Below are 25,190 nucleotides of genomic sequence, written 5' to 3' on the forward strand. Positions count from 1 at the left end.
TCTACAAAAAATCACAAAAATGTACTACCCCTGTTCCTGTAAAAGCAGAATGAACAGATTTCACATATGCTCAAGTTGAACAATTATAAGTCCTATTGCAGAAAAGAGAGAAGTTTTCTCTAAGAGTGACACCAACATTGGATACTCTGACATGGTAAAAACAAAACCCAAAAACATACTATTGATACAGGAGACAATTTGCCCATCAAACAAGGCACAGGAGAGTGTCTCCACTATACAATGAATTTAAGAAGCATATTACAGATTTACAACTTTAGGGCATGCTGAGAAAACAATGGAAATGGCCCCTGGCCGTCAACTGTGGTTATTAAGAAGGATGGCAAGATTAGTCTTTTTTGTGATTATTACATATTTTAAAAAATAACTAAAGGTAGAAGAGTCATCAGATGGGGTTAGTCATATCAAATATTTTTCTTCTATCATGAATATCTTAGTACTTTATGTGCTATTCTAATTTTTCTTTTGGCTTTCATTCACACCTTGAAAGACCAGACTTTACTATTCCCCAGACTTCATCAATCTAGTTAGAAGTTAAAACCACCTAAATGTAAACTCCTGAGTACTGAAGCAAAGTTTTTAGGTCTTATTGTTTCTGAGAAAGGCATAGAAATTGACACTGAAAAAGTTCTTGACTGACTTGTTCCACTTAATGGTGCTGAGAGGTGAGAATGTTTTTATCAGATTCACACCAGCTATTATAGGTGTTTCATGAAACATTTTGCACAAATTGCTAAACCTTTAACTCATGAGATTACCCGAGAAAAACCAGAAAGTCAAACCATAGGTCTAGATCAGTGCTCTCAAACTCGTGGCCCAGGAGCCACATGCGGCCCGCCAGGTACTATTTTGAGGCCCTTGGTATGTTTAGCAAGAAACTTTGTGATTATCATAATCACAAAAGTAAAATAAAAGTTTCTTGATCATATAATTACAACATTATTATTAAGACAGCCAAAAGAAAAGATTGATAAACTACAAAGAGTCACCTTGTGCAAAATTGTCATTTCTTTCCCTGCCATGCCGGTATTTTCTGCATTATATTGTAAATGCTTTCTGTCTTTATCTGTTTTTAAGTCAATTATTCTAATTTGTCTTTTATCTGTGTTCCATGTATTAGCTCACTTTGTTATGAACTGTCTAGAAATATTTTGGTATGGCGGTATATAAGAATAAAATTATTTTTTTTCTCTCTCTCTCTTCATATATATATATATATCTATCTGTTTCTGTCTATATATTTATATCTTTATCTCACTCTTGATGTGTGTGTATATATTTGTATATATGTGTGTGTGTATACCAAGAGATCCCACCTGCCTATCTCAGACCCTCTTGAATTCAGACCCAGTCTCTGTTTCCACTACCTCTTCAGGGAGACTGCTCCATGCATCTACCACCCTTTCCGTAAAAAAGTATTTCCTTAGATTACTCCGGAGCCTCTCACCTCTTAACTTCATCCTATGCCCTCTCACTCCAGAGTTTCCTTTCAAATCAAGACTCGACTCGTGCGCATTTACATCACGTAGGTATTTAAACGACTATCATATCTTCCCTCTCCCGCTTTTCCTCCAAAGTATACAGATTGACATCTTTAAAAGTCTGTCCCCATATGCCTTATGATGAAGACCACGCACCATTTTAGTAGCCTTCCTCTGGACCGACTCCATCCTTTTTATATCTTTTTGGAGGTGCTGCCTCCAGAATTGTACACAATATTCTAAATGAGGCTTCACCAGAGTCTTATACAGAGGCATCAATACCTCCTTTTTCCTATTGGCCATACCTCTCCCTATGCACCCTAGCATCCTTCTAGCTTTTGCCGTCACCTTTTCAACCTGTTTGGCAACCTTAAGATCATCACATACAATCACACCCAAGTCCCGCTCTTCCATGGTGCTCATAAGTTTTTCACCCCCTAAACTGTACCATTCCCTCAGGGTTTTGCAGCCCAAATGCATGGCCTTGCATTTTTTAGCATTAAATTTTAGCTGCCAAATTTCAGGCCATTCTTCAAGCTTCGCCAGGTCTTTCTTCATATTATTCACACCATCCGGCGTGTCTACTCTATTGCACCATCCTGGGTGTCTACTCTATTGCAGATTTTGGTATCCGCAAAGAGGCAAATCTTACCCAACAACCCTTCAGCAATATCATTTATAAAAATGTTAAAAAGAACAGGCCCAAGAACAGAACCTTGAGGCACACCACTGGTAACATCCCTTTCCTCAGAGCGATCTCCATTAACCACTACCCTCTGTCGCCTTCCACTCAACCAGTTCCTGACCCAGCCCGTCACATCAACACAGAAGTTAAAACACTTACATATTTTTATTTGTTGTAACTTAAGAAAAAGCAACAATGGCAGGTGAAAGAAAACTAAATATGTATGTCCAACAATTATTATCAGATGTTGTTTAAAAAATGTAAATTAAATTTAAATATAAATTAATATCAAAGTTAATTTACCATTCACATGTGATCAAGTTTACATTGATAATACCATTATAGTTAAGTGATAATATTCAAACCTCAACCAATCATGTCATGCCTTTCTGCTTAATACTAACTTTGTTCCAGAATATCCAAAACAAGAATGTTTTGCGGTACCACTGAGCTCCTCTAAAGATCCAGATGTTTGCTACTATATACAAATGAACGGTAGCAAAACCTTAACCTCCCCTGGATGACTGCAGACTAGGGTAAGGCCATGCATTTCTAACTACATGTGCAAAAGAACAGACAATTATTTTATCCCTGAGCTGACCCTCCCAGGAAAACCCAATGGTCCTTGTCTGCAACTGGAAGTATTTTGGGGCAATATAAAACCGCTAAATTATGACAGAGTAAAATGCCACAAGTCCAAATTAGGACATGAATTTTTTTCTTCAAAGCTCTCTGTCTGCTGCTTTCCCTTCTCCTCCAGTTCAATTTACATACTGGCATCACAGGGCAGTGCCTCCAGTTTTGGCACTCTGGCATCCGATCCAGTGTAGCTCCGTTGCCCACTTCCCAGTGGCCACGACCTTAAGCTTGCTCTGATTGAACTTCCAATACTGGTCATGCTTGAAGAAGTAGGTGAAGCCATCGTGGTGGGCCAGGGCACCATTGATGGCAGCAGGGACCCCCTTCCAGTCACGCAAGCTGCGGGGATAATACAGTTCTACTTCCAGCAATTCCTCATTTACCACATAATATTTGGGTCCTTTGAAGACCACAAGGTGGGAAAGTGGTGGGTAATACAGAGCAGCATCGGGATGCCGTGGGAGACCCCCCTTCCGGCACTTCTGGGGGAATCCGAGCTCCAGTGCAGAATCTCTGTACCGCCAGCAACGCCCTCCTGCAGAGAAGAAGCAAACACCGGGTAAGATCATTTCGTGTTCTGTCAAAGAGCAGAAAACTACGAGTTCTCAATGGGCAGGGAAGTCCTGGATAAACATAAAAGCATACCACTAGCCACAGTGTGCAGAATCAGTGCTCTAAAGATCTAGATGTGCATTTAAATCCTGTCTAAACTTGTTCTAGCCAGGTATTGGATACGTTCTACCGTATCTCCACTGGACATTGTTTTGGTAAAGTTGGACTATATTTGCTTGATGCTAAGAAAGCTATTTTACCTCAGTGATATCTGCACTGAATGGGCTGCAATTTAATCCACCCTATGTCCACTAAGTCTGTATGTTATGTCTATACTGTAATCTAAACCCCTTTGTCTATACTATAAATGCTGTAAAATCTGTATTTCTCACTAAAGTTTGTCCTAACCATACTATGAATGTACTTTTGTAACCCATTCTGGGCTCCTTTGGGAGGATGGGCTAAATGTAGGACGGATTGGGCTTGCCTCTGCCCTTCTCGTGGTTCCTGCTCCTCTTCAGCCCATTTGAGGGCCACCGAAGGTTTTCCCGCAGCGACTCTTCAAGGCAGAGGAAGGAGGAAACTTCCCTCCATCTTATCCCTCCTTCCTCCGCCCGACGCCGCTCGTGCAGGATGGATCAGGCTTGACTCTGCCCTTCTCAGAGTTCCTGCACCTCCCCCATTTGAGGACCGCTGAAAGTTTTCCCGCAGCAACTCTTCAAGACAGAGGAAGGAGGAAGCCCCTGCCATCTCCGCCCTCCTTCTTCTACCCAACACTGTTTGTGCAGGAAGGACTGAACCTGGTGCTAAGCTTTACCTAATTAGATGCTAAGTTCTACTTCCGACCAAGTTCTTACATGAAACTAACAGCTGTTAAGTTCTACCTCCGTTTTTGTCTTACTAGAAGCAATTGGGTGCTAAATTTTCATCTGATTCAAGTTTTTACCTCCGTTTTGTCTCATTAGAAGCAATTAGGCGCTAAGTTACCAGAAGCAATTAGCTGTTAAGTTTTACCTCCATTTTCGTCTTACTGTCCTAAGCCTGTTGACCCAGAATCCAACTGGCACAACTGGGTAAACCTCTCCGAGACTACCTATTGTGCTCTTGCCCCTCTATCTACTAAATCTATCTCCTACTCCCGTAAGGCCCCTTGGTATCTCCCGTACCAGAGTACTGAAGCAGAAATGCACAAATTATGGACCCGACACAGCACTGCGTTTTGGCGACTAAAAATGCCTGCAACAGGTAACAAGTCTTTTGTTAATGCAAGGCTGGGTCAATCAAACACACAAAAAAAGGCCTTGTTTAGACTGTAAGCTCTTTTGAGCAGGGACTGTGTTTGTGACTTGTGCAGCGCTGCGTGCGTCTGGTAGTGCTATATAAATAATTCATAGTAGTGGTAGAAGGTCAGTGTCTTGATACTGCACTTCTCTTGGTGGGAGCAATAGCGAGGGAGGTTGTTGTAAAATGTAGCAGGCGGTTAATCATTTTAGCCCTTTTTTACTAAGCTCTTCCCCACCAACGGCTCCAATTTTACTGTCACTGGGTGTGAAATGAAGCGCTAAAAGCGAACAGATATTTTTTTAAGATAAATCCCAAATTACTTTAGTAATTTAGCACTAAAGAAGGAGAAAATCTTTTGATTTTTGCTTTGCATTAGTCTGCCAGTTCTGTTTTTGAAATGAGCTGCTTTAAAGTACAGTAACATAGTAGATGACGGCAGATAAAGACCCGAATGGTCCATCCAGTCTGCCCAACCTGATTCCATTTAAATTTTTTTAATTTTTTCTTCTTAGCTATTTCTGAGCAAGAATCCAAAGCTCTACCCGGGACTGTGTTTGGGTTTCTACTGCTGAAATCTCCGTCAAAACCTACTCCAGCCCATCTAAACCCTCCCAGCCATTGAAGCCCTCTCCAGCCCATCCTCCCCCAAACAGCCATATACAGACACAGACCATGCAAGTCTGCCCAGTACTGGCCTTAGTTCAATATTTACTATTATTTTCTGATTCTAGATCCTCTGTGTTCATCCCATGCTTCTTTGAACTCCGTCACCATTTTCTTCTCCACCACCTCTCCTAGGAGCGCATTCCAGGCATCCACTACCCTCTCCGTAAAGTAGATTATAGATCCGATTTTTAGAATTAATTTTGCTTAATAAAGAAGATAGAATTTGAAAATAAGAATTTCACATCAAATACTTATAAAATGAGTGAGTGTGAGGGTGGGTGTAAGCCTGTGACATGAGCAGGAGCACGTGAATAAAGTTTCACAGTAAAACCTGAATTAGATAAATGGCTCCATTTTCTGAGGCTTTTAACCTTCAGTTTCATACTTTTTAATCAGTGGTTTTGTGATATTGATTTTCAGCAATTTTAAACCACAGGATTTTTCCCTTAGTGTTTATCTGCCATCACTTTCTCTGCTTCTCTGCTTCCTTGTTAGTTTATGAACTGGTTTTTTTAGCAATGACTGGAGCCCTGACACCCTGACAACTTGTTAGGGCTCATTTCTGCTCACACTTGGCCTCCCGTCTTTACCTTTAAAGAAGTAGAACCTGCCATCTTCCTGGGAAATGGCAGCAGCCTCGATCGTGGTTGGCAGACCAGGCCACCTCTTCTGAAGCAGCTGAGGCTTTGAGGCCTTGCCATCTGGGAACACAACCCAGACATGATGTCCTTTGAAGATGTAAAGATTCCGATTCAAATCTGCATGTGAAACAAAAAGAAATGACATAAAAACAATTTGGTTCCACATCAAACACGATTAGTGTGTCCCTTTAATCTGGAGAAGAGATAGTATTTTCATAACCACTGTCGGAGTAAAGTCACCACTGCAATGATTCTCAGTGCCAGTCTAATTTACTCTGACCAAATAATGGCAAATCTATCTCAAGAGGTTTCACTAGGGGATGCCTTAAAACCTCACCCATCTGTGGCACTGGAATACAAATCTGAGCTTCTAAGCAAAAAAATCCCACCTTAAATTTAAATACAATGCCAGCTGCTTATAATTCCTGGCAGGCTATGGCAGTGCACGTACGGTATACCAGTGTCCTGCAGGATAGATTAAACATCATTGGACTAAAACTGGAGTAAATTTCTCAGATTACGGAGGAGCTTCCCCAAATCCAGATTAACTTCAAAATATGACAGTATCTCAAACTGGGGAATGAAACTAAAGTTTGTAGAGTTAACTTTTGCATTTGCTATGATAAACATGTTGTGGCTCATCAAAAGCTTTAAGGACAGGTTTACTTTTTTTTTTTTTTTTTAAATAGAAGAATTCCTAGATGAGACAGATTTGTCTAGGTCAGGGGTTGGCAATTCTGGTCCTCGAGAGCCGGAGCCAGGTGAGGTTTTCAGGATATCCACAATGAATATGTACGAGATGGATTTGCATGCACTGCCTCCTTGAGATGCAAATCCATCTCACGCATATTTATTGTGGATATCCTGAAAACCTCACCTGGCTCCGGCTCTCGAGGACCGGAATTGCCTACCGCTGGTCTAGATCAGTGTGTCGCAAACTGTGTGTCATGGCGCACTAGTGTGCCTCCTGAGATTTGAGGTGTGCTGCGAGATGCTGGGGAGGAGGAGGCCGACTGCCTACAGCAGTGTTTCTCCACTTGGTCCTGGAGTCCCCCCTTGCCAGTCAGGTTTTCAAGGTATCCACAATGAATATGCACCAAAGACATTTGCATATAATGGAGGCAGTGTTTGCAAATCAAGTTTATGCAAATTCAATGTGGATATCCTGAAAACCTGACTGGCAAGGGGGGACTCCAGGACCGAGTTGAAAAACACTTCTGTAGACAATCAGCCGGCACCAATGCTTTTCCTTCTCTCCGCGTGTCTTCCCTGCCGGCACCTCCCACTGGCGGTTCAGGGCCTTTGCGCAGGCATTGACATGATGATGTCACACATGCGCGTGACATCATTGTGTTGATGCTGGCGCACTTCCAAGTGCCTCGAACCGCGGCCACTATGTTTACTGTGCCGCAGCTTGACAAAGTTTGCGGGAACTGGTCTAAATGGACTACAGTGGTATATTTCACATGGAATGTTCTCCCAATTGATATTTTACGGGATGTATTTGGTATGGACTTTTATTAAATAAGCATCAAATAAGTACCATCTTCACATATTTTTAGGAAACGTGTTTCTAAAATTAAAACTGACTTTGGCCATTAAGAGACAATTCACAAAGAGGCATAATTAAGGTTTTGAGATTTTCACCAATCAGGGATAAAGTTCAGGTGAACCCATCTGAGCAAACGAAAGTTCCTGTGCAGCTTACCTACAGCAATGGCATCAAACGAGGACTGGCAGTAGAAAGATCCTAAGGGCATGGTCTCTGTGCCACTGTGGACATTGGTGCTCCACTCCTGGAAACGCAGGAGCTGATTCCCTGGAAGCTGTGTGGCCTGGCCACCGGAGGGCGCTCCTGCAATGCAAGTCAGGTTCAGTTTCTTTGATATACCGCAAATATAGAACTGGAGTTAAAATCTAAACGGTTTACAATATAAAAATAACTGCACCACAAACTGCCTGGCTTTGGATGGAGGGCTGTTTCGACTGTTAGGGCCTGTGGACCCCTGCCAGCCAATATCCCAGACAGCGCTTCCATTTTGGGTCCCTGCAAGAAAGAAAATGAAGTACGCACTGAATCACAAAATGCCAGTCCAGTAGGGATAGGGGTGTGGAGGCAATTATTGTATTTCAGTTAGCTGTGCAGAGTGAGAGGGCATGGGATGAAGTTACGAGGTGAAAGGCTCAAATGTAGGGTTATCATATTTTTTATGGGGGGGGAAAAAAAAAAAGAGGACACGTGACCCCGCCCCACACAAACCTCATCTCCTCAGAGCTTGGGGCCACATCTGGAAGGTCTCCACACATGTGCAGATATGATGCGATGATGTCACATACCTTGTGGCATCGCTTGTGACATCATCGCATCACATCCACGTGTGCTCAAAGGCCCTCCAGACACAGCCCCCAGCTCCGGCAGAGGCAGGGTCATCTAAAACCCAGACAAAGTGCTGGGTTTTCTAAATCTGGACACCCGGACAGTCCTCTAAAAATAGGGCATGTCTGGGTAAATCCAGACATCTGGTAGCCCTACTCAAATGTAATAATCTAAGCAAATACTTTTTTACAGAAAGGGTAGTAGTTGTGTGGACTAGTCTCCCAGAAGAGGTGGTGGAGACAAAGACTATGTCTGAATTCAAGAAAGCATGGGACAGGCATGTGGGATCTCTTAAGGACAGGAGGAGATAGAGGATGCTGCGAATGGGTAGATTGGATGGGCCATTTGGCCTTTATCTGCCATCATGTCACTGCTTTATGACCTCACAATGCAAGTCTGAAGAGCCTTAGCTTATAACAATGATGCTTTATGACATCACAATGGAGGTGTAAAGAGTCTTAGCCCATAGGGAGATTGGATGCTGCAGATTGGCAGACTGGATGGGCCATCATGTTTTTATAACCAAAAGCTCTATGACCTCACAATGCAAGTCTGAAGAGCCTTAGCTTATAACAATAATGCTTTATGACATCACAATGGAAGTGTAAAGAGCCTTAGCCTATAAGGAGAGGAGGAGATAGTGGATGCTGATGATGAGCAAACTGGGAAAGCTCGACTCGGTTTACAGTGGTTAGATAAGATAATGAAAATATAAAACAGTGATTAAATTAAACCAATAATAGTGTAGCAGAGATGGAAAAGAAATTAATTACCAAAGTGTTTGGTAAACATTGGATGGGCCATTTGGCCCTTATCTGCCATCATGTTTCTATATTGATATTTCTATGCTGTATAAACTGGAACTGCACTGGGTCACTTTTGGAGGGAACTTTTTTTCTCTCTCTCCCAGTGTGATCTGAGCCATTTACAAGTTTGATATTTTTTCCCCCACAACAAATTTGGTCTCATTCTGTTAAGTTTTAGAGTTATTTTACCTTCAGACAGGCATTCTGAATGTATTACGTAAATATACTTTTCTTTCCTATATCCTTTGAGTTGGAAAAAAGAGAAAGCACTGTAGTGGGAGGTGAAATAAGTTATGAAATGCTGCTCATCAGCTGTGAGAGGCTATGATCAAACTTATTTACAAATGTTTTGAGCAGGCCAGTATGCTGAAGTCCTTTCAGAAGATATGGGATCCTTATTTGACACATTGGGCAAGAAGCATTACAATTAATACCTAGGGATCTTAGTAGATGAGAGTACAGAATGACACAGGGATGGGTACTCCCAGTTAACCACAGAGCGGGGACAGGGATAAACTTTGTCCCCCTGTCATTCTCTAAAGAAAATTGAGACTAGTATCATTGTGAAAAAACTTAAACACATCTTAGACAACTGGCAACTGAATTCAATGATTTAAAAAAACCAAACCTAAAGAAGCTTCTTTTGGATTTCAATGAACTACTGTTAAATTAAATCATTTGTGTCTTGTCTTCCATCTGCAACATCCTTCCATCATGTGCCCAGCTGTTCAAGCATCTTACTGTTACTGCAACAGATTCATCCACCATTTCCAACATTTGATAAGACACTTATTTTCCTGTCCATCCACTACACATTTAGGTTCTTTTCTACACCCATGTCTGAAAGACAATCTAATTACCTTTCCAGATGATGTAAAAACAGAGGGGGAATAATCAAAAACGTGCCCAAGTCTGAGGTTGGCCATTTTGTGCAAAATGTTCACAAATCCAGCAGGAAAAATGTCCATTTTCAAAGCTGCCAAACATCTATCTTTTATTTTTGAAAACGAGCAAGGTATAAGTTTTAGTCCTTAGGACGTCTACCTTTTTTGCCCATTTTCATAAATAAAAACGTCCACGTGAAAAATGTACAAAAGCAAGTTTTGTAGATGTACCCACCAACTACCTTGTCTGATCGCAGCAGAAGGAATCCACATCTGCTGAGCCAGTTTCGGGGGATTCCTGGAAGCTCAGCTGAAGGGGATTCCCCCTGCCAGGATCAGTTCAGCCACAGAGCCCTACACCCCTCCCCGACATACCCGTGATATCTCATACCTCCCCCCATCATATCCCAACATCCCCCTGATATCCCGACCTCCCCCATCACATCCTGACATCCCCCCTAATATCCTGTACCTCCCCCTACATCTCTGCCCCCATCCCCCCAAGATTCCTTGATCCCCCCTTTCCATATCCCCAGAATCCCACCTACCTTTGGAAGAGCAAACGGCAGGAGAGAGCTCATGCCTTTCTGCCTACAGGGCCGCGTGCTGCAATAACGGGGTTTCCCCCTCCCAATGCATCTTGGGATGCTCTGTTTGGCTAAAAATCACCATTTTGAGCCAATTAGGGCCTCTGGCCCTCCCAACCCCATCGCACTAGCTACCTGGGTAGAATTTATGCCACTCCAGGGCACCTATGTGAAACATCCCAAGGTATAAACTATGTGTCTTTATTAAATAGGTTCCTGCAATGGTCTTCAGTAGAGCACAAGTGCCTACAGATTTACACCTGCTCCGAAGAAATTGTCCATGTAATCTTTGATGTATAAAATGTGCACACATCACAGTTCTACCCACAAAATCACACTACGCTCCCAGGCATGCCTTCTCTTTCCATGCACCCAATCTTTACACACGCATACTCTCAAGTAATTGTATGGAAGTTCTTTTCTGTTCGAATAACATGCTTTATAGTTGGAAATGCTTTATAAAAATGTCAAGTGAACAAAATTCACATATACTACAGCCAGCCGCATAAAGCTGTAATTTTTTATCATGGATCCTTGGCTTAATAAGTTGGTTATCTCATGCTTCATTGCAGCCAAAATCCTCAATCAATCCTTTTTTTTCAACCACTGTGTTTTATAGTCTCATAATTAGATTCTATCGATTTACTTATCTTTCCATAGTGTACTACTACAATTACAATTTATTATTTCTGTAGCACTACCAGACATAGGTAGTGCTGTACATTAAACACCTCTCCCATATGAAGTTATAAATAGCTATAATTTAATGTGGCTGGTCGTAGTATATGTGAGTTGTATCTAACTATTTTGTCAGACCCGACATCAGCTATTATGGGTGTGTTAAAGCTCAAATGAACAAATGCATGGTTTCTCCAAAAACTGGTGTACATTAACTTTCTGCGTGTCTTGTGGTATGCTAAGTCACACTTACCGTAAAGGTCCCGGATGGCTACGATGTCATCAAAGCTCAGGATAAAGTCTCTTCCCAACTTCTTATAATACGGTGACATCAGCGCGTTCTTGACCGGCGAGTGCTCCAGGCCTAGGGTGTGTCCAATCTCATGCGCCATGACAATAAACAGATTTCGACCTTTGCTGTTCAGGGACCACCATTCGTCATTATCGAAATGCGCCTCTCCACGGCGAGGAAAGAAGGCATGCGCCAAGGCACCTCCTGCATCAGTAGAAAACACATTCCTTCAGTCAGTAAGAAGCACCAAATACCATTACGTCATATAAGAACAACACATCCTGAATATCCAGCTAATGGACTCAAGGATCACAATATAATTCCCATCGTTTAAATTTTTTGACAGTCTTTATCCACACTTCTATTTTTTCTCTTTCCCCTCCTTGTTTTTCTAACCCTATATGACTTCTTCTCCCTTCCAATCTTGTACCAGTCCAGTATTGTACGTCTGTTTGAACTTGTCCATGTATGTTATTGTCCCCCCCATTTTAGAATTGCAATTGCTTAGAAATATTTGATAAGACAGCTATCTATGACCATTCAGGTGGACAAAGTTGTACGCAAAGGCTTCATCACACTTTGGAAACTAAGATCTATAAGAAAATTCTTTGAACTTGCACTTTTCCGATTACTAGTCCAATCGCTAGTGTTAAGCCTCCTAGACTACAGGCGTTTCCGGAAACTGAGTATCATCCAAAACACGGCAGAGAGACTAATCTTTAACCTGAAAAATTTTGACCACATAACTCCATTCTACCAAAAACTACATTGACTTCCTGTCGAGAGAAGAGTTCTCTTCAAATTTGGATGCCTTGTCTACAAAGCCCAAAAGAAAACGACAATACATAAAACATACATGTAGATCGTTTACTGAACATAATCAATAAAATATACGAATGTGTACTGTATATCCATCAAAAGATTGATAAGTATGTATCATAACAATGGATGCAACACAGGCTATGGACTGATTCTTGGAAGTTTAAGCAAAGTGCACATGCTAGGAAGAACTAGAAATACAAATTAAATTAAAAAAACAAACATGAATCCAAATTAAACATTAAAAAAAAATGTCCTTATGAGATCCTGGCTGGGTTCGGTTGCTGTTGTTCTTGATGTCTATATCTTGTATTTGGATGTTTTTACATTTCTGAGGTAGATTTTGTATTGTGTCTGGTTGTGACCTTTTTCACTTTCAATAAAAATATGTTTAAAAAAAATAAATAAAATGAAAGAACCCTATAAGACCAAAAACTAATTTCTTTTACATCATAAATCCAAATGTTCTGCTATGTTTGGGATTTTCTCTTTATAAGCTAAAAAGAACCAAACAAACCCTGTTAATTAAACAGAAGAAAGGAGCTTTGTTGGTCAAAGGAGATACACAGCAATGGATTCTGATTTTGGTAACGGCTTCCATAAGCCTCATTTATTTACTAAGATCCCCCCATGCAGGCATTCAGCCCAAACAAAGCCATGTCAGATCTGTCAGATTTTGACTAATCTGTGTCCTGGCTGGTGCGTTTCTGCAGACTTCTTGTTCTTTTGGTTGTTTGAATGTGGCAGCTTGACATCTCGTGAAAATTCTCACATTAACCTCAAGGTCTGTAGAAAGGGGCAGGAAGTGGGTATAGACTGAAGATAACACCAATCATTTCATGCCACCTCAGAAGGTGATAAGTGCAACCACATCATCCGCGGTGCCCTTAACACACAGGAAGTATATCGTTTCTGCATTAACTTACAGAACACACCCTCAACAGTTAAAGCAGAGACTTTGCAATTACTGTGTGTTAACTGCCAAAACTCCCGCAAATATTTGAGGTCCCTGCATTCCACTTTAATAAAAGGGTCCTCTTGAAAAAAGGAAATGTATAGAGTGACGCTGTAATTGTCTTGTGCAGTCAGTCTGAACACTGAGAAAACAAAATCCACAGGGGAAAATGACGGGGGTCAGGGAGCCGACGCACTGAAATCTGGAGCGAGACCGAACGGCGAGGGCGATACCCTTGTTGTTTACAGCGATGAATATGTTTCGGAGGTTGAGGATTTTCTTGAAAAAGGATATCATTTAGGCAAACGTGGGAGAGCCAAAGATGTGTGAATGAGCTGAAAGAGTGAAAGAATGGTCTCGCTTCTCTCTCTATTGCCTTAGTACAAACCAAAATTGTAAACCCTCCGGAGCTGGGACCCTCCCGCTGTACTCCATGTTCCTTGCCTGGAGCTTGGATTTGGAAAAACGTAAAACTGCACAACAGGAATGATCACATTATAAATAAGCAGCTTCCGAGGAACAAGCAGTCAGCACCTGGCCCATCAAAGGCATTCCTTAATCCATCGTTGTGGTCACCATGGAAGAAGGCTAAACGGATATCTGCAGGGCCCTCCGACACCTCCTGGAACGTGAGAGCAGACACGTTGCTCCAGAGCTGGAAGGCCGTCTTCACCGCCATCCTCAGCTGATGCTCAGAAAGATACCAAGGCCAGTTCAATAGTCGGTATGTTAGGTGATGCTTATACCATTTCTTGCCTGAAAGGTGCAAAATGGTAATGTTTTAGATCTGTGCACAAACAGTCCTTACAATAAACCTACTTTTCCCTCAGTTAAAAAAAAGTGTTTATTTAAATTCATGATTATAATCTATTTGCCACTCAATTACTGAGATTCATCAGTATGTCCCTTCCTGAATGTCCCACAGATTAGAGCTTTGTCCCAGGGTGAAATAGAAGAATAAAACTTTTTGCATTTTAGGTCCCCTTTATTGGAACAAACCACCTCAGGAGCCAAGGAATAAGCCAACCTTGTTAGCTTTTAGAAAGGGCCTAAAGACTTTTTCTTCTTAAACATATATTTTCTAAGGCACTCATTTTTGAAGCAGATGGACCTGAATGTCCAAAAAGAGAACAAACTACCACAAATGCCCATATCATCATGGATTTACATTGCAGCTCATCCAAATAACAAGGGAACATATTAGAAGAGTGTTTTGGGCAGGACTAGGGGAGGGAGGGGCAAAATTAGGACCTCTTTCAGGGATAATGGCAACAAAGGGTGAAATTTTTATCTAGATCTGTTTCAAGAGTGCCCAGATTGAACTCTGACAACTGGAGGGATGAAGGCACGACCCTTCATTCATCTCCCAGTGGTTACTGACTCCCTCCCACCCCTCTAATAAGTGAAAGTGATGGTGGATGCCAGGCCCTATGACGGCTTCAGGAATTATGGCCATTCCGAATAGAGCAGCAACTGTAAGGCTGAATTGCTTAACAAATATTTCTGTTCTATGTTCATTGCTGAAGCGCCAGGAATGGAACCACAGAAGGCAAACTTGAATAGGTGGAGGAGTAGTAAACCCTGATCAATTTTCAGGGGGTTGTGTTTGTGAGGAGCTAGCTAAAATAAAAGTAGACAAAGCAATGGGACCAGATGATGTACATCTGAGGGTGCTGAAGGCACTTAGGGAAGTGCTGGTGGCTCCACTGACTGACCTCTCAATGACTCTAGAGTTGGAAATGGTACCGGAGAAAGGTGGATGTGGTCCCTCTCCACAAAAGTGGAAGTAAGGAAGAAATAGGGAATTACAGGCTTCTGTGATAAGCAAATTAATGGAAACACTTTTAAAACAGAGACTGGTCAAGTTTTGGAATCCTGTGGATTACAGGTCTGGAGGCAACATGGATTCACTAGAGGTAGGTCTTGTCAGACAAATCTGATCAATTTCTTTGACTGGGTGACCAGAGAATTGGATAGAGGATGTGCGCTAGATGTGGTATATTTAGATTTTAGCAAAGCCTTTGACAGTGTTCCACACAGACATCTAATAAATAAACTGAGTGCCCTCGGGATGGGTCCCAAAGTGATGGGCTGGGTCAAGAACTGGTTGAGTGGAAGGCGACAGAGGGTAGTGATCAATGGAGATCGCTCTGAGGAAAGGGATGTTACCAGTGGTGTGCCTCAAGGTTCTGTTCTTGGGCCTGTTCTTTTTAATATTTTATAAATGATATCGCTGCAGGGCTGTTGGGTAAGACTTGCCTCTTTGCAGATGATACCAAAATCTGAAATAGAGTAGACACCCAGGATGGTGAGAATAACATGAAGAAAGGCCTGGCGAAGCTTGAAGAATGGTCTGAAATTTGATAGCTAATATTTAATGCAAGTTCATGCCCACTAGCCCCAACCATTAGTCTACTGCTCCAGGCTTTGTGCTCTGTCATCAGTGGCGTAGTAAGAGGGGGAAGGACTGCTGCGGGTGCCGTCTTTAAATCTTTGTCAGCACGAGCAACTTCTCTGGTCTGCTGTTCGCGCTGGTCTGGCTCCCCTCTAAAATCACTTCCTGGTCGCAGGGCTAGGTAGTGACATCAGAGGGAAAGCCAACGCTGTCATAAGCAGCAGGCCGGAGAAGCTGTTCATGCTGGTGAGGATTTAAACAACCTTGCGGGGGGACGGAAGAGCGTGAGTGGGGGATGGGGAAGGAGGGTGCCAGGGGGTGCCACCGTCACAGGCACCTCTTACTGTCACTGTCTGTCATTACACCAGCTGCTCCAGTATCTGGCCAGAAGGTGATGCCATGTGACTTAGAGGCACCTATTGAATCCATCCTTTTTACAGGAGGATGAGATTAGCTTGAAGAACCTGAACAATCTTTACTAGCCACAAATACCACTGTGTTATAGAAATTATTGCTGCATATAATCAATTATAACCATTTGGAAGAGAGATCAGTCTTCAGTGGTCACCTTATTGCATTGGCTGAGGTTCTAAGGTACCCTACTGTTATACTCAGAAAGGAAGAACCCACAAAACCTACTTTGATACAAGTTCAAGTAGCGCTTCTTTCTCCCGGTCTTGGAATCTCTCCCCGCAAGCAGGGTCTTTACTCGCTTTGCCCACTGGCCATAGCTTTCAGCATCTGCAACGCCACATCGTGGCTTGGCCATCTGGAGGAATGTAGCAGCATCGAGCACCCCACTAACTGGGAGATGGGAGACCCACTGGAACTCTCTGGAAGAAACAGGAAACAATCAATGCCACAGCACTAAGGAGACAGCAATAAAATATCAGAGTCCTTCCCATCCCCTTGTCAATATAATACTTTTACAGAAGAGCAGACTCATGTGTGTTCTGGCATTAAGTCATTGTGATATGATGTATAGTTGGCAAAAGAGTTTAAATAAGGGATCCAGATAGATGGCAAGTTATACTTCCTGCAGTAGAATTGCCATACTGAGTCAGGCAAGCAGAACCTCAAATTATTCCTGTGACTGGGATATATCTTTGTAGGCGTCCCTCAAGTCCAGAGAGCATAGTCAGTTTTGAATCTGCTTAGAAAAAAATTCAGCCTCGAGTCTACTGTAAGGCCATCTGGGAATGCTATGGGAATTGCAACTATGCTCTCCTAGAGCCAGTCAAAAGCTCATTCCCTGTTTTGACTGGAGAACTAGTTGGGACCTCTGGGCTCTCTGTTACCTGAAGAACCTTTGAGAGTAGTAGGTCCTTTACTGCCCTCCTCCAGAATACCTCCTGAATGTAGAGGCTGAGCCAGGAGTGGGCCAGGACAGTGACTTGAAGGCTTCAGAATGGTTCATGATGAGATCTGCTACCTCCTCCACCTTGTTACCAAAAAGGTTGTTCCCATAGCATGAAACATCCACAACCTTCTCCTAAACTGCTGGTTCCAGGTCTGGTTCCTTAGCTATCTCTCAGGAAAGAGTACTGCTATAGCTTCCTTAGTGGAAGGAAAGGGAGAAATGCATAAAACTGAAGGATGTCAATGTCTCGGCCTATGGCAAATCCCTAGTCTCCAAATCAAATAGGATGGACCTAGTCATCTCCCTATGGGAGACTTCCTCCTTTTGTGAGAAAGGGAGGAGTCTTGAGGCAAAGCTTGAGGCCTCCTCAAATAAATTTCTGGTGCCTCCTCAGATGCTCAAGAATGGTCCAAGTCAGACTCATAAAAATACTCCACTGAGTCTCTGCCTGCTCACATATCTGACACTCTGATCAGGCCCAGGTTGGGGGCCATCAAAGCACCACGTATCCCTGATTTTCCAAGGAGGCTTCAAATCCCTGTGAGGGGCTAGAGATTGACATCGATTTGGTGAAGATCAGCTCCCTCAAGGCCTAAATGTCAATGTGCTGCTCATAGGCAGTACATGGGCCTCCAGGATGGATTGGTGCTCTGGAGGAGCTGGTGTTAATGTCCTTGATACCGTAGCCTCTTATGTCAAAAAGCACATGACCCTGAACTGCTCTTCAAGAGCTGCCATCAACGAAGACTTTGGCTCAGCCAGAATGGCCATGTTCTCACAGTGGCCAATCCAGGTCACTAGTACCTGGCAAAACCCCAAAGAGTAGTAACATTCCATGCTACTGATACAGGGCAAGAAGTGACCAGGAAATGGACCAAACCGTTCTTAAAACTAGCTATGCTATCCGCTGTTACCACAACCTCTAGCAAAAGGTTCCAGAGCTTAACTATTGTCTGAGTGAAAAAATAGTTCCTCCTATTGGTTTAAAAGTATTTCCCTGTATCTTCCTCGAGTGTCCCCTAGTCTTTGTACTTTTTGATGGAGTGAAAAATCAATCCACTAGTACCCGTTCTATTCCACTCAGGATTTTGTAGACTTCAATCCTATCTCCCCTCAGCTGTCTCTTTTCCAAGCTGAAGAGCCCTAACCCTTGATTGATGTTTCTGCTAAAATACAAAATTGTATGACTTTTTTTTGTATATCCTAGGTATGCCTAGTCTTTTCTTTTTGTATCCCGCATTGGGCTACTTTTGGTACATGTGAGATATAAGAATTGTATTGATATTTGCATGCCCACTATCTCCATTGTATGCAAATTTCTCTCTTGCATATTCAAATGAGAATATCCTGAAAACTTAACCTGTTTGGTGGCCCTTAATGACGGAGAATGAAGTCCAAGGTTGATAGTATAAAACCGGAACCGAGGCAAGTTGCTTCATTTTAACATACCTCAGAGCCTCTGTGAATTGTGCAGAATTTGATCTTCTAAGAACTTCATTCTCCAGATATCCATACTTTTGAAGGAAGTCCTGGCAAAATAAGGGAAAAAGCTTAAACAGTGGCTTCCTGCTTCACAAAGCACCTAGAAAGAAAGCATCTCTTTGGAATACATTTGCAAAGCAGTAACTTTTTTTGTTAGCCACACATCTGTTGGGACAGCAGTGGCAGGTTTATAGGTTGAAATATATCTAGGGTAGGGGACAAAACAGTTCTCATTTTACTAGAGGATTACAAGTTTGTCACCCATTAGTGAAGTGCCATTCCCTTAATATACAAACTCATTGAAAATAGTCTAAGATACTTGTGCTTGTTTCAACTCTACTTGTTTCATACACATAATATGCTATCTTTGCCGAAGACCTCAGAAACACCACTCCACCATCCCATGTACAAAGTCTTTCACAGGGAGAATTTATGTGTTGAATCCTCACTGGTCACGACTTCAAGATTTGCATTTTTTAAAATTTATTTTCAAACTATATTTAAATAGTTAAGTTAATACTTATATTGTATTTAATGTTTTTACTTATCTTGGCAGTAGTGAACCTTGTTTACATATTGGTGGGCTTAGCGGTTGCACCAGACATGTTTCGCACTAGCTTCGTCAGGGATCCACTCACTGCTGCTGTCATCCGACTCACATGTCTTCAGCGGCAGTGAGTGGATCCCTGACAAAACTAGTGCGAAACATGTCGGGTCTAACCGCTAAGTCCACCAATATGTAAACAAGGTTGATTACTGCCAAGATAAATAAAAACATTAAATACAATATAAGTATTAACTTAACTATTTAAATATAGAGTTTGAGAATAAATAAAAAATGCAAATATTGAAGCCGTGACCAGTGAAGATTCAACACACAATTCTCCCCGTGAAAGACTTTGTACATGGGACAGTGGAGTGGTGTTTCTGAGGTCTTCGGCAGAGATAACATATTATGTGTATGAAGCAAGAAGAGTTGAAACAAGCACAAGTACCTTAGAGTATTTTCAATGAGTTTATAGATTGGAAACTCTAAGTTGAAATAGTACATCAGTCATTTTCACTTCGAATTCCCTTAAAATATGCATTAGCAACAAGTGGGGAAAGCATGCAGAGCACAGAGAATGACACAGTGACAGAAATCATTCCCATCCCTGTGGATAACCACAGGAAACCATCCTGTGTCATTCTTTAGTGTCTCTCTCAAACTCAGTCCTCTTACACCAGCATTCTTTAATGCAAGGCTTGAGGATCAGTGGTTGAGTCCATTCATACTCTGATTCTTCCTAAAACTCCTAACCAGGTTCCTCCAGATCTTCCTGGTTATCACCCTGTCCTCCCTGCCCCTCACTTGCCCTCTGACTCTTCTCTGGGTCCTCCCTGGGCTTCAAGGTCCTTCTGGTCCTCTCCCAACCCTTCCCTGATCACGGTGTAGGATTATTCATCCATCTTCAAAATCCTCCAAAGGGACTTGAGCTGTGCATTGGGGTTGATGCAATTTTGACCTTGCTTATTCTTCTTCAGTACAGACTTTCAAGGATGCCTTGACCCACTCTTCATGGAGCTGCTTTCCAGCCACATCCATCGGTAGCTCTTCCAGACATTTTGCCTTTTTGCCTATGTAATTGCTGGAATCCGATACGCATGTCACACTAAAGCAAAGATACTTTATCTGTAGCAGGTGTTCAAAGACAGCACGTATATATTCTCACACTGGATGATGTATACCGGGTTCCATGGATGATGTCACCCACATGTCCTCTGAGAACTATACTGAACTGCTGGATGTGGGCAGCAAGACTTGTGTGTGCCTGAGTGTGGAGAGAATGTGTCTACTGGAAAAATCTGAGAATTTTGTAGTAATGACACAGGAACTCAATGTCCCCATCCCATCCCCTCAAGTTTTGTCGCTGTCCCTGTCCCATTCTTGTACGCTTTGCCTTATCTGCACAGGCCTCGAACACTTATAATTTTAAAGTGTTTGAGGCTTTTGCAGATGAAGACAGAACTTGCAGGAACAGGAAAAGAACTTGCTGGGACAGGATGGGACAGGAAAATTAGTTACCGCGGGGCAGGGGAAAAATTTGTCCCCATGTCATTCTCAATAGAAAATTGAATAAATAAATAGTGTGAAAAGTTTCAGCCTCTGGTAACCAAACCAGAGCTGGTATTGTGACATCATAATGCCTCATTCCACCAATGCCTAAGAGCCAACCTCATCAGTGATGTCACAATGGCTTCATGTCCTTTACCTGGATCACTTTTACTACATTTTGATTTCTAGAGTGGTGCAGTGTAGAGAATAACACAGAAACAAATTTGTCTCCATTCCCGCAAGCTCTGCCTTAACCGCACAAGCCTTGAATTTTTATGATTTTAAAGTGTTTGAGGCTTGTGCAGATGAGGATGGAGCTTGCAGGAATGAGGCAGGGACAGGAAAAGAACTTGCTAGGACGGGAAAATGAGGAAAAATTTGTCCCCGTGTCATTCTCTATTTTTTACAAGCAAAATTAGTACTCAATGGCCTTCCTCACTTCCTTTCTCCTTTGTGCACCTGGCGCTCTGACTCCTGAAGCCCTCCAAGTTGTAAGAACAAGATTTTCCACGTCTTTCTCTGCTTGTGTTGCAGACTGCTTGGTCTCACAATAAAGTGGTTTTCATCTTTTTATCCAGTGTGTCCTGTCTTTGGGCTCACATTAACAGGCTGCAGCTGCAAGCTGGCTACTCTTGGGAGGATGCGGCATGATTTTATAAATTAATACATCCTCTTCATTACAGGAAAGGCAGCACTTCCCTCTTAGCTGTAACCCCAAAGGGCAGCTTTGATGTCTGGGAGAACTTTGAACAGATTTAATCATGGTCTCTTGTTTATCCTTCCCTCAAATGCTGCTTTTTTTCCTCTCTGGATATCAGAACCCAGCATCTTAGCTAGGTCAACTTAGCACTCGAGACAATTGGGCAAAAGTGTTAACACTGCTCTTTTTTCCCCTCTTCCCCTTGAAACCTTTGGTGATTATTTTAGAAGCTCTGTTAGTGTTTTCACCATTTGAAAGCCGGTATTTAGACATCCATCTAGCAAGGGGCTATGGTCTGGGTGTATGGCACAGAAGTTAGAGCTACAGTCTTGTGGGTTCAAATCCCTTGTGACCCTGGGCAAGTCTCGTAATCCTCCACTGACCCAGACACATTAGACAGATTGTGAGCCTGCCAGTACAGATGGGAAAAATGCTGGAGTACCTGAATGTAAACCACTTAGGCCAGTGTTTCTCAACTCGGTCCTGGAGTACCCCCTTGCCAGTCGGGTTTTCAGGATAGCCACAATGAATGTACATGAAAGAAAATCAAGCTTATGCATATTCACGATGGCTATCCTGAAAACATGACTGGCAAGGGGGTACTCCGGGACCGAGTTAGGCTATAAATGTGTGGGAGTGTGTGGTGCAGTGGTTAGAGCTACAGCCTCGGCAACCTGAGATTGTGGGTTCAAATCCCGCACTGCTCCTTGTGACACTGGGCAAGTCACTTAATCCCTAAAACTAATAAATTATGCCCTATTGGAAGGGACCTACCTAGACACTACCAGGTCTACCCACTGCACTCATACAAAGACCCACTCATTCACTTAACGCACGGTTGCGAATTTATTCACGGGACATTTTGAAGAACAATTCATATATCCCTCTTGTTGTTTCAGAGAGATTTTGGGGTGGGCCCGCTTCATAGACGACATTTTTTGTCTGTGGAAGGGGTGCTCAGAGGAATTGTTCAAATTTAGAGAATATGTGAATTCTTGTCATACTGCTTTGCATTTTGAGATGACATATCATTGAACACAAATCTCATTCCTAGATGTGAGATTGGAGATCCTGGATGGACATTTTAACACCACTATCTTTGTGAAAAATACGGATCGCAAATCCCTTCTAGAATTTAGCAGCATGCACCCGTACCCGTCTAAGACCAATATACCTTTTGCCCAGTTTCTCCGCTATCGACGGATTTGTAGCTCCAATGCCGAATATAGGCACCAGTCAGTAATATTGATGGAATCTAATCTAATCTAATCCTTAAGTTTGTATACCGCATCATCTCCACGTTCGTAGAGCTCGACGCGGTTTACAGTAGGAGAAATAAGAAGGAACTACAACAGAGGGTTAGAGGTAGAAGTGTGAAGAAAATTTAGAGGACTTGGGATGACAAGATATAAGAGTTTCCTTGATTCCTAAATTGGAGGGAGACTTACATTTTTTGAGATAAGCCAGGTTTTCAGATGTTTGCGGAAAACTTGGAGAGAGCTCAAGTTCCGAAGAGGGGAGGTAAGGTTGTTCCAGAGCTCAGTGATTTTGAAGTGGAGGGAGGTCCCTAGCTTTCCTGTGTGGGAAATGCCTTTTAGCGAGGGGAAGGATAGTTTTAATTTGTGGGAGGATCTGGTGGCATTAGGGTTTGAGGAATTCCAAGAAAGAGGGATAAAGGGAGGGAGGATACCATATAGGATTTTGAAAGTTAAACAGGTGCATTTATAGTGGACCCTGGCGATTATCAGAAGCCAGTGGAGCTTGGCCAGGAGCGGGGAGACATGGTCAAATTTACTTTTAGCGAAGATGAGCTTGGCCGCGGCATTCTGAATCCGTTGGAGTCTGTGGAGGTTTTTCTTAGTTAGGCTTAAGTAGATAGAGTTGCAATAGTCCAATCTGGAGAGGATGATGGATTGGACAAGGAAGGTAAAATGTTTTTGATGGAAGCAGGATCTAACTTTCCTCAGCATGTAAAGGCTGAAAAAGCATTTTTTTACCAAGGATTGGAGGTGGTCATTGAAGGACAATGTGGAATCAATGATGATGCCCAAGACCTTGCTCGAGAACTCAAGCTGCAGAGAGGAGCCAGAGGGTAGTGGGATGGAGGTGGGTAGGTGATCTAGTTTTGGACCGAGCCAAAGAAGTTTTGTTTTGGACTCATTCAATTTCATTTGCACAGTGTGGGCCCAGGATTGTAGGTTCATTATACAAGAGGATATGTTCTTAGACAGGTCGGTGAGGTTCGAATCGGTCTCGAGGAGGACGAGGATGTCGTCTGCATAAGTGTAAATTGTTTCAAGGGGGGATAGGTGGAGGAGTTTTAGGGAGGACATACAGATGTTGAAAAGGCTAGGGGATAGTGGATATCCAGAAAATATTGTGCCTAGAGCAGCTAGACGGGCTCTTTACAATCACAGGGAGGCCCTATTGGAGTATCGGAGGGAACTGTAAATATTCAACAAGTGCAAATGGATGGGAAAATAAAGGAGCAAAAAAGAGATATTATTCAAATAAAACAGGATACTGGAGACTTTAAAACTTCCTTGCAGACTATAAAAAATGAATTAAAATCCTCTAAACAAATACAAGAGATACTAATGAAAGATAATATCAACTTAAGAAGGAAATTAGAGACATTTGAAAATTTCTCACGGAGTAATAATCTTAGACTGATTAATTTTCCTAAAATTTCAACAACAACTCCCCGAGAAATGTTATAATGCTATCTGACGGAAATATTGGAGGTTCCCGAGGATTCCTTACCTCCACTTGCGCAGGTTTATTACTTGCCAAATAAAAATAATAGATAATAAAAATAATAAATAAAAGAACCAGCCACAGGAAAAAAGTCAAGGACCAATAAATGTATCTGCTTTACTTGAACTATCCGATATGGAAATTGCTATTTCTGCAAAGTTGGTCGGGACTTTAGTCCTTTTGCTGGATAAAAATTGGTTATTGAGACTTTTCTTTAAAAATAAAGAAAAAGAATTCTTGGGTTTCAAGATACAAATGTTTTCTGATTTGGCAAGAGATACACAAAGACGTAGAAAATAATTAGACCTGGGGTTATAGCTCTTGGAACGACTTTTTATCTTCGTCATCCTTGCAAGTGTATAATTAATTATAATTCCCTAAAATATTTTTTTCTTCGAGCCTTCCCAGCTGACGGCCTCTCTCTCTTTATCCCGTCAGGAGAAGGAAAAGAAATAAGGCACTCTGTAATCTTGTAATCACACTTCTTATGCTATTTTTCTTTTGTTAAGCCGTTTATATTACATTTTGGATCCCATAAATTGTGGACTTGAACTGGATTAAGCTAATATTTCTTTATGCAATGTTTTCCTATTATTACTTTATTGTTTTCTTTGTTTTAATTTAGCTTTCTGCACAATTTTAATCTTGAATTGTAATTTGTAAACTTATAAATAAATAAATAAAAAAGAACAGGCCCAAGAACAAAACCTTGAGACACACCACTGGTAACATCCATTTATTATGTGTTTTAGGACACATGTGAAAGGGACATCCTGCCTAAAATGTTCTTCTTTAGCGCTGTACAGGTATGTGGAACTAGTTGTAAATGTATTTGGAACCATACATGTTGGAATCCTCTTCAGATGGAAGGCCTTCATCAATCCACTTTATGCTTGTGCTATTTATTTATTTTTTTAAAATTTATACACTGGGTATACCTAGATGGTTTCCATATAAACATACATAAAAATAATATAATAAACAAGAGAGCTGTATCATCATAACGTTTCCCCCCCAATTAACCTGTTACTTGAATA

General features: G+C 41.9%; 1 protein-coding gene across 7 annotated transcripts in view; it reads right to left on the reverse strand.

The window, feature by feature from the left end:
- Positions 1-25,190, reverse strand: part of MMP28 (matrix metallopeptidase 28) — a 46,190-nt gene that overhangs the window by 10,582 nt on the left and 10,418 nt on the right. For 3 of the 7 annotated variants that reach the window (XM_033921248.1, XM_033921245.1, XM_033921249.1), the window contains 7 exons: positions 18,569-18,648; positions 16,399-16,592; positions 13,899-14,120; positions 11,552-11,794; positions 7,675-7,821; positions 5,916-6,083; positions 2,337-3,358 (listed from right to left, as the gene is read on the reverse strand). In XM_033921248.1, coding sequence (XP_033777139.1) covers positions 2,964-3,358; positions 5,916-6,083; positions 7,675-7,821; positions 11,552-11,794; positions 13,899-14,120; positions 16,399-16,592; positions 18,569-18,648 — 1,449 coding nt within the window. In that variant the 3' untranslated portion in view covers positions 2,337-2,963. Of the gene's footprint in view, positions 1-2,336; positions 3,359-5,915; positions 6,084-7,674; positions 7,822-11,551; positions 11,795-13,898; positions 14,121-16,398; positions 16,593-18,568; positions 18,649-25,190 lie in introns of those variants that run through there. The other 4 variants (XM_033921251.1, XM_033921252.1, XM_033921250.1 and 1 more) reach the window with 2 other exon arrangements.

The sequence above is a fragment of the Geotrypetes seraphini genome, chromosome 15 (assembly GCF_902459505.1).
Source record: "Geotrypetes seraphini chromosome 15, aGeoSer1.1, whole genome shotgun sequence".
Classification (NCBI taxonomy): domain Eukaryota; kingdom Metazoa; phylum Chordata; class Amphibia; order Gymnophiona; family Dermophiidae; genus Geotrypetes; species Geotrypetes seraphini.